At 24.0% G+C, this 10,026-nt stretch overlaps 5 protein-coding genes across 5 annotated transcripts in view; 3 read left to right on the top strand and 2 right to left on the bottom strand.

The window, feature by feature from the left end:
* The window catches only part of DICPUDRAFT_96631 (uncharacterized protein), a 2,580-nt gene extending 1,284 nt beyond the window's left edge, over positions 1-1,296 (top strand). Inside the window, exons 2-4 of the mRNA XM_003284265.1 lie at positions 96-586; positions 662-1,035; positions 1,153-1,296. Of these exons, the coding sequence (XP_003284313.1) occupies positions 96-586; positions 662-1,035; positions 1,153-1,201 (914 nt within the window). The 3' untranslated portion in view covers positions 1,202-1,296. The remainder of the gene's footprint in view (positions 1-95; positions 587-661; positions 1,036-1,152) is intronic.
* A 1,464-nt stretch (positions 1,297-2,760) lies between these two features.
* DICPUDRAFT_148051 (uncharacterized protein) lies at positions 2,761-5,579 on the top strand (the record flags this gene model as incomplete). The annotated part of the gene is made up of 2 exons (XM_003284264.1): positions 2,761-3,941; positions 4,055-5,579. The coding sequence occupies 2 exons, from the start codon at positions 2,761-2,763 to the stop codon at positions 5,577-5,579; spliced, it is 2,706 nt and encodes a 901-aa protein (XP_003284312.1).
* Positions 5,580-5,883: 304 nt separating this feature from the next.
* DICPUDRAFT_86185 (uncharacterized protein) lies at positions 5,884-6,344 on the bottom strand (the record flags this gene model as incomplete). Its single annotated transcript, XM_003284234.1, has 3 exons — positions 5,884-5,934; positions 6,028-6,135; positions 6,225-6,344. 3 exons carry the CDS (start codon positions 6,342-6,344, stop codon positions 5,884-5,886), a joined length of 279 nt encoding a protein of 92 aa, XP_003284282.1.
* Positions 6,345-6,668: 324 nt separating this feature from the next.
* On the top strand, positions 6,669-7,736 carry DICPUDRAFT_27432 (nucleotide binding protein 1; the record flags this gene model as incomplete). Its single annotated transcript, XM_003284263.1, has 2 exons — positions 6,669-6,767; positions 6,879-7,736. The coding sequence occupies 2 exons, from the start codon at positions 6,669-6,671 to the stop codon at positions 7,734-7,736; spliced, it is 957 nt and encodes a 318-aa protein (XP_003284311.1).
* Positions 7,737-7,991: 255 nt separating this feature from the next.
* On the bottom strand, positions 7,992-9,686 carry DICPUDRAFT_96629 (uncharacterized protein; the record flags this gene model as incomplete). The annotated part of the gene is made up of 2 exons (XM_003284233.1): positions 9,425-9,686; positions 7,992-9,251 (listed from the first exon to the last, which is right to left on the bottom strand). The coding sequence occupies exon 2, from the start codon at positions 9,219-9,221 to the stop codon at positions 7,992-7,994; it is 1,230 nt and encodes a 409-aa protein (XP_003284281.1). The 5' UTR covers positions 9,222-9,251; positions 9,425-9,686.
* Positions 9,687-10,026: the final 340 nt, after the last annotated feature.

Raw genomic sequence — 10,026 nt, 5'->3', positions numbered from 1 at the left:
TTTGATGCATCAAACATATTTAAGCGATTGTCCAATTCAAAAAACAATGTGTCGTGATTCAAAAACAAACTATGGTACAACATCATTTGGTTTAGATACTTTTGCATTCCAATGTAAAAACCAAGCATTATTCTGTAATGGTAAAGCTATACCACCAGCTGACTATCCATCATATGCCGAGCCAATTAAAAACGGTGAATGTAATATACAAAACGTTGAATGTACAGGCCCAACTGATAAAATTATGACATTATCACTTAATTGTCAAGGTGGAACAAACTGTACACTAACTAGTTCATCCTCAACTGCAATTCTCAATTGTGTTAGAAATGTTCCACAACAAAACTGTGACTGTCCAATGGATTTTATGGGTACCAATTGTCAAGAATCAACACCTATCATCTGTGATTTAAATTTAATGGATCCAAAGGCAAACTGCTCTGGTGATTTTATCCTATCAAAAACCCATTGCTTCACCTATGGAATGGATGATTCACCAATATTTAGATTTTTATTAGATTGTTACTTTGCCGTAAACAATCCCGAACCAGAAACCAAATTTAAATATTGGATTGATCAACCAAATGTAACTATCATTATTATTAAACCCTACTTTCATCATCTTTATAAATACTAATAATCTTTTATAATATTACTATAGTTCAAAATTTCAAATCCTGTAGAATGGAATTTCAAGAACGAATTTATTAATTTTTATAGATTATTCAATACATCACAATCTATAGATTTTAAACTAAGTAAAGAACAAATGACAGGTAATGAACTCATCCTATTCAAATCACCAAAACTCTCATCTATCGATCCTCAATATTTTATTGCAAAGAGAATTTATGCTGAACTTTCATTAGTCACACCTGCCAATGTAACTATAACAACCTCTCCAACCCTCACCTCAACTTTACAAAGATTTTTTATTTATGTTCCCGAATACCCAGTTCAAATCCACACCTCTGAGTCAATGTCAAAAGCAAAATTAGCTTTAATTATTGTTGGAAGTATTTTAGGTTTTATACTGTAAGTATCAATTAAAATTCACCAAAATTATTACAATTTCAAATAATTAATATAATTTTTTTTTTTTTTCTCCCCTTTTTCCCATACTTTTTTTTTTTTTTTTTTCATTTTATTTAGCCTTGTAGCAGCATTTATATTTTACAGAAATAAATTAAAAATAAATTAAATTCGGTGCACCAATAGAAAAAATAAAAAATAAAAAAAAATAAAAAATAAAAAATAAAAGTTAAATATACAAATTTATAACTACTAATAATTTATAAAAAAAAAAAAAAAAAAAATATGGCAATATTATCAAAAACAACCAATTATAACAATATTATTATATATCTTTTTTTCAAAAAAAAAAAAAATTTTAATTTTAATTTTTTTTTTTTTTTTTTTTTTTACTTTTTTCTTTTTCATTCATAAAATGAAAACACCAATCAGAAAAGATATTTTTTTTAACCAACCAAAAATAAAAAGAAACAAAATAACACCCCAATATCATATCTTAAGATAAATATTATTATTATATAAAATTTTTGAAGTGATGATGATTGGATGTTACTAAATTTATAATTTCAGTTAAATTTCCACTTTGGTGCACGAATTTTTTTAAAAATTACCTATGACCAATAAATTTGGCTCTAAAAAAAAAAAAAATATTCACAACAAAAAAAAAAATTGCTGTGCAAAAAAAAAATAAATGAGTGTTGGATCATTTTGACAATATGGTTATTTGCGACCAGACTATTTTTTGTATTGGAAGAATAATTTTTATTTTTTTATTTTTTTTTCTAATTTTTTTTTTCGAAATTTTTTTTCTTTTTTTTTAAAAAAAGAACACCCGCCTCATTTTAACCGTTAATTTTTTTTTTTAAAATCTATTGTATTATTTTACCTTTCAACTGTTTTCATATGATCGTATTCGTTTTTTGTTAAAAACTTATTTTAATTTTTTTTTTTTTTATTTTTTTTTTTTCAAATTCATAACCTCCAATATATCGCATATATAGATATATTAATATATATAACTATATATATAAATTATATATATATTATATATAATATATAATATATAGTATATTATATTTTTTTTATTTTTTTTTATTGTACATAATATATTTTAAAAAAAATAAATTAAATTTTTATTTTACATATTCCAAAAAAAAATAAAATAAAATAAAATAAAAAAAAAAAATAATATTTTATAACAATATTTATAGTAAATAACAATAATAATTTATTATAAAAAATACTATAGAATCTTATATTCAATAATAATAATTTATTTATTTATTTATTTATTTATTTATTTATTTATTTATTTTTTAATAGCAGATAGCCCTGTTTACCACCACATTATATTTCAAATTTTTATTTTTTGTTTTTTTATTTATTTTTTTTACCCGCCAGCATTAGTTTTATTTGTTGTCTTCACACATTTTAATATTTTTTTCAAAATTAAAAAAATAATTCACCATCCATTGTGCTAAATACTATACTGATTATATATAATAATAATAATAGTAAAAAATAAATATTTATTCCACAATTTGTAAATAAAATTCATCTAAAATTTAAATTCATATAATAACATTAAATATAATAATAATAATAATAATAATAATAATAATAATAATAATAATAATAATAATAATAATAATAATAATAATAAAAATAATAATAATATTACCAAAATTTTTTTTTCCAATATCTATATAAATTTGTAAAAAAAAGAAAATGAACTTCCCAGCATTACCAAAGAAAAGAACACCTGCATTTTCAGATTTTGAAGACTATGACGATTTTGATATCGAGTCGAGTCCACCGGAACAACAACAATCATTCAATACATTATTAATAAACGAATTATCATCCGATGATAATCAATTTGAAATTGAATCATCATCACCAAACGGTAATAATAATAATAATAACAATAATAATAATAACAACAATAATAATAATGCAACTTCAAGTATAAATATAGTAAATAATAGTAATAGTTCAAATGGGTTTTCAAGTAATAGTGTAAATATTCCACATTCATCAACTGGCCATATGAGAAAGGGCAGAAGATTGTTTTTCGATGATCCAGGTTACCCGGGATCAGCATCTCTTTCATCAACAAAATCTCAATTTTTTCCATCTAGTCCAATTTTATATTCTTCATCACCACAAAATCCATTATTTAATAATAATAATAACAATAACAATAACAATAATAACAACAACAACAATAATATATATAGTCCATCAACAATAAAAAATGAGTTTAAAATGCCAATTAAACCAGATATTCCTCCATCGACACCACCTCATAATCAAATACCACCACAAAATATAATAAATAATAGTAATGATCATATGTTTTCATCATCGTTACCAACCTCACCAGTGTCATGGGGCGCCAATAGTATTAATAATAGTAATATTTATAGTACACCAACTCATCAAGCATTTATGAATGGTACAATTAAAGCCCCATCTACCGAGGTTAAAAGAATTAAACCGGATCAAAGAGCTTTCTTAGATTCTATTAGTAGTTCACCAACTCCATCACCACCCCCAACACCTTCATTAAAAAGAAGTAATTTTTCATCACCAAAATTCGAACCATTCCTTTTAAGTAGACTTGAAGAGAAAACAAATAGAAAGAGATCAACTAGTATGTCATCAAACTTTAATTTAAATTCAAGTGGTGGTGTTCCAAATAATAGTAATACAAATAGTCCAACCAATAACGGCAGTGTAAATGTAAACCCATTCACTGAAGAGGGTAGATTACAGTCATCATTAAATTCAAATAATAGCAGTACAAATAAATCAATTTTATCCGATACAAGTAGTGCCAGTGGAGCAGATTACAAGTTTTCATTATATAAACATACTTTTTCAAGAGTTGGATTTAATTGGCGAGGGTAGTTTTGGTTTTGTTTTTAAAGGTAAATATAAATATTATTTTTTTTCTTTTTTATATTGATTGATTGGAAATATTAACATACGGTTCATTTCTTAATATAGTTCGTCATAGAATCGATGGCTGTTTATATGCTATTAAAAAAACCAAAAAGCCATTAAAGGGTCAAAAGGATCGTCAAATTGTTTATAGAGAGGTTTATGGTTTATCAGCTATCAAAGACCATAGCAACATTGTTAGATATTTTAATGCATGGGAGGAAGATAGTCATATTTTTATACAAATGGAGTATTGCAATGGTAGTAATATATATAAATGGGTTGTCGAGAATATAAGACAATCCGAAACAAATCTCTTATTATTAGCAAAGCAGATTTTGACTGGTCTTGTACAAATTCATTCTTTAGGTTTGGTCCATTTAGATATTAAACCAGAAAACATTTATATGGTTTATAAATGCAATCAAAATCGAATTATAAATAATAATATTTTAAAAAATAGTAACAATATATTTAATAATAATAATAGTAACAATTGTAATAATATAAATAGTCAAGAAAATAATATTAATAATAGCGGTAATAATATTAATAATTTCAATAACAATGATAATAATAATAATAATAATAGTAATAATGTAAATTCAGACAACTATTTAATAATAGATGGTAACAAAATCGATTTTAATAGTATTACATTCAAAATTGGTGACCTTGGTTTATTAAACGAAGCTACTGATACAAAGATTTATTCCGAAGGTGACAGTAGATACCTATCAAGAGAGCTACTTCATGATGATATGTCGGCATTGAAAAAGTGTGATATATTTTCATTGGGCTGTACATTATATGAATTGGCAAGATGCAAACCATTACCTAAATCAGGTAATGAATGGGAGTCAATTAGAAATGGCTTTTTAGTCGAAGATCCAAGTTTCTCCAAAGAGTTTTGGCAGTTATTAAAGCTAATGATTCATCCAGATCCAACAGTTAGACCATCCGCAGAGGCGCTTTTAGAGACACCATTGATTAAATATGGATCTCTAATGGATGACTACTTGAAGGAGATTGAAGTTCTTAAATCTCAATTGGCTGAAAAAGAGAGAATCTATCAAAATTATTTATCAGAAAGAGAAAAGAATCTAGAAAAAGTTAGCTACCAAGAGCAATTAGAAAGTCAACATAGATTATATCTTAAAAACCTTGAAATTGAACACGAAAAATTAATTAGACAACAACAAGAAATACAAGAAAACGAAATGAGAGAGTATCATCAACAATTGTTGCTTAAAGAACAAAATAATAATTATAATAACAACGCTAACAATAATAGCAATAATACTATTAGTTTAGATGATATGGATATTAATACTATTGATGAAGAAGAAGAAAAACGATTTAAATTGCAAGTAGAACAATTTAAATTGATAAGGAAACAACAAATACACCAAAATACAACAAATGTACATCAATACCAACAAAAACAACAACAACAACAACAACAACAACAACAACAATACAATCAACCATCATTTGAACAATATTATGATCATCAACAATCGCAACAGCAATCCAATCATACAACACCAATAATTTGTTCAACTACTTTAGAGGGTGGAATAAAAAATATAAAGATTTAAATTTATAGATTTTTTTTAAAAAAAAACTTTATTCTTCTTTTATTTCTTTTTTCTTTTATTTATTTATTTACTTATTTATTAGTATTTTTTTTTTTATTAATTGTATTGATTTTCATAAACTTCTGTTTTTATTTTTGTGGTCCAAAATTGAATTTCATTCTGTATGTAACCTATTTAATAGATAGTGGAAAAATAAAGGGGGTAATAATACAGATGATGTTTATATATACAACATATTATTGTTTTATTTATAATTTAATTTTTATTTTTTTATTTTTATTTATTTTTATTTATATTGTTAAATTTATAATTTCATTCCTTTTGATCTTAATGATTCCTTGGCTTCTTTAATTTCCTATAAAATGGTTAAATGACAAAGTATTAAATATTAGCACAATTATTATTTATTTTTAATATTGTTATTTTTATTAATTAATGTTTTACATACATCATATAAACTATCGGCGGCTTCTTTGCAATCACTCATAATTAAAAGGTTGTATGCAATAACTCCTAATGAATAACTACCAAATACAACAAGTGCGTATAATGGTAACTTTTATATAGGTGAAAATAAAAATTAGTACACACTAATCTAAAGCTGCTGCTGCTTTATTTACATAAAATAGATAAGTTTGAACTTACAAATGGTATAATACTTTGTACAGGTTCAGATAAATTTAATTGAATCTTTTCTATAAGAATTAAAAACCAAACGGCCATTAATGATGCAAATGTAAGGAAAACTTTTTGATATCTTTTCATTTTTCTAGTTGTATATGTTCTTATATATGTATATAGATATATTTTGATTAAATATGATTAAATTCTATTTATAAATATAATTGTGATGTGTGAATTTAAAGAAGTCGAACCCAAATGAAAAAAAATTAAAAAAATTAAAAAAATTAAAAAAAAATAAAATTTTTTTAAAAATTATTTTTTAATTTAAAAAAAAACAAACTTTTTTTAAAATTTTTTTTTTTTTTTAAAAATTATTTTTTAATATACTAAAAAAAAAATCTCAACTTTTTTTTTTTTAATTATTCATATTACACACAGTAAGATATACAGATATATAATAATAAAATGTCAGATCAATTAGTTGCCCCACCACCTGAACATTGTCCAGGTACTCAATCTGAAATGAGTGGAAAATCAGCAGCTTGTGCAGGTTGTCCCAATCAAGTAAGTGGAATATTAAATATATTTTTATTCTTTTTTGATATATTATTCAAGAGTTATATAGTATAGTATGGTTTATTAATTATTTTTATTTTTTTTGTTGATTTTTTTTAGCAAATTTGTGCAGCACCAAAGGGACCAGATCCAGATTTAGTAGAAATTGAAGAAAGAATGAAAAGCGTAAAACATAAAATATTAGTATTATCAGGTAAAGGTGGAGTTGGAAAGAGTACATTTTCATCACAATTAAGTTTTGCATTAGCAATGAATACAGAGGAACAAGTTGGGTTATTGGATATTGATATTTGTGGACCAAGTATTCCAAAGATTATGGGATTGGAAGGCGAGGTAATTCATATTAGTGGTCAAGGATGGGATCCAGTATATGTTGAGGATAATTTAGCAGTAATGTCAGTTGGTTTTCTTTTAGATAAAGAGGAAGATGCAGTAATTTGGAGAGGTCCAAAGAAAAATGGTTTAATTAAGCAATTCTTAAAAGATGTTTATTGGAACGAATTAGATTATTTAGTTGTTGATACCCCACCAGGTACCTCAGATGAACATCTTTCAATTGTACAATATTTAAAAACAAGTAATATAGATGGTGCTGTAATTATTACCTCTCCACAAGATGTTGCTTTAATCGATGTCAGAAAAGAAATTAATTTTTGTAAAAAAGTAGGTGTACCAATTATTGGCGTTGTCGAAAATATGTCTGGTTTTGTTTGTCCAAAATGTAATAAAGAATCTCAAATTTTCATTCCAACTACTGGTGGCGCTGAACAAATGTCAAAAGATATGAACGTACCATTCTTGGGTCGTATTCCAATCGATCCTTTAATTGCTCGTTCTTGTGATGAAGGTAAAAGTTATTTAATTTCTCATCCAGATTCTGAAGCCACAAAACAATATAATATAGTTTTTAATAGTAAGTATAGATATAGGAAAAAAAAGAAAACCACAAATTACTAATATATATTTTTTTTATAAAATATAGAAATTAAAGAAAGTTTAAATAAAAAATAAAGAAATAAATAAATAAAATAAAATACACCTTTTCTTTTTTTTTATAAAATATTTGTTTTTATGTACACATAGGTATAGCTTTATTTGTTTTTTTATAGATATTATTATTTTTTTTTAAAAAATAATTAATAAATATAAAATATAATTAATCGATAAAATAGTTTTTTTTTTATATATATATTCGAACTTTAAAAAAATGATTTAATAATCAATATCGGATATCATTATTTCTAACATTATTTTTGGATTTGGTAAAAACTTTTCTAATAAATATTGGTAGTTTTCTCTGTATAGGTTGGTTAATAATTGAAATTCAAAGTAAAAATCTTTTAAAGAGTAGTTTGAGATTTGAATTAAAGATTTCTTCCATACAGGTCTGATACCAATAGAGGTTCTAGCGATGGCAATGGCGGCACAGGCTAAAGAAGATTTGGAAATTCTTCTAGCATCAAAGCTAAAGTGAGAAATTAACAAAATATTTTCGATTAAATTATAAAAGTGTGATTCGATCGATTTGTAATTTTCGGATCCCTTGTGTGGTTCGAGGGCAACCAATAAAAAGATATCAACAAAATCCCAAGCAGTAATATTTGGAATGTGGTAGTCAAGGGTCTTTAATATTTCACGTTCCATATTTACAAAATCTTTCTTTTGGAATTGGCCATTTAAAGAGAAGTTTAATTCGTTGATGGTTGGACATGTGAATTCTCCGTCGTATTTGCAAGCGATGAATAAGCAGGTGGCACCAATTAATTGAATTTTTTCAAATTTGAATGAATCGCAAACATCATAGTATCTATCAAATATAACAATGGCAAGCTCTAGGGTTTTCGAGTGGATTCTTAATTGGTTGCAGAGCAAGTGTAAATATTTAATGAGTTCTCTTCTATATAAAACAGTGAGTTGGGATTTGTAATCTTTAGAGTTTGGAACAAATTCATATATCATATCCTTTTGTAAGCAGTTCAAGTATACTTGGTAGAGGTTTTCGTCGATTTTAACTGGAACGTCGTGTTGTTTTAAAATTGCATTACTATCGGCACTGTAGCAATATTTGTAATAGTCACATCCATTGATATCAATTGATTTTAATATATTATTAACCATTTTGTTTTGAGCTTTCTTCTTTTTTTCATTTGATAATTGTTTGGTATCCTCGAAAATATTTACCATGTTGAGGGTGATCTTATAGTTTGTATTGTTGCATTCATCGGCCATTAAAGGGGTTTCACTATTTTCTTGGGTTACTGATGCAATGCTGCTACCTTTGGAGTTTGTTAATAAATAGTCGGTATTAAAAATTGGTGATGGGATAATTGAGATTGGTTGACAAATTGAAATGGATTCTCTTAAATATATTTTGGTTCTTTCTTGTATTTCGGCAATACATTCAACTGATTCGATTTCAGTAATTTTTCTTTTTAATGTCATTTTATATTTTTTTTTTTTTTTAAAAATTATCTTTTTTTTTTTTTTTTTTTTTAGTAAAATAAATTAAATTAAATTAATATTTTAAATTTAAATTAATAAATGATCTTTTAAATAAAATGAAAATTGTTTAAATATTTTTTTTTTGAAAATATGCAAAATAAAAAAAAAATAAAAAAATTAATTAAAATAAAAAAGTAACTTACAAGTTAATTAATGATTTTTAATGAAAGTATATAATTAAAATCTTTTTGATTTATTCTTTTTTTTATTATTTTTGTTATTAATATTATTATTATTATTATTTTTAAAAATTATTAAAAAAAATATTTAAAATAAAATTTTTTTTTGAATAATGAAAAGTTTAATGGTAGTTGGTTAAATGTTTTATAAAATCAAAGCTTGATATAGTAATATTTGATAACAAAATTAGTATTTATATTTTTTTTTAAAAAAAAATATTCCCATAAAAAAAAAAAAAAAAAAAAAAAAATTAAATAATATTATTCTTCTGTTATTTTATGTTGGGTGCGCCTATTTTTAATTTAATGTAGTTTATATTATTATTTTAATATGGATATGTTATTATATTGTGAATATTTTTATTTTTAATTTTTTTTTGAATTTATTCTATTAAAAAATACTAATTTATTTTGTGTCTTTTCTTGAATTGTGTTTGTGTGTTTGTGTTCTTTCAATAATCAAAATTTAAAATAAAGATAAATTTATTTACAATAACAAAACAATATTATTATTTTTATTATGAGTGTGTGTTAGTGTTTGTGTTATTATTATAGTTGAAAATCAA

This window comes from Dictyostelium purpureum (genome assembly GCF_000190715.1).
Source record: "Dictyostelium purpureum unplaced genomic scaffold DICPUscaffold_22, whole genome shotgun sequence".
In the NCBI taxonomy this organism is placed as follows: Eukaryota; Evosea; class Eumycetozoa; order Dictyosteliales; family Dictyosteliaceae; genus Dictyostelium; species Dictyostelium purpureum.
Note: the sequence above shows the minus strand (reverse complement) of the source record. Positions and strands in the feature narration are given on the sequence as shown.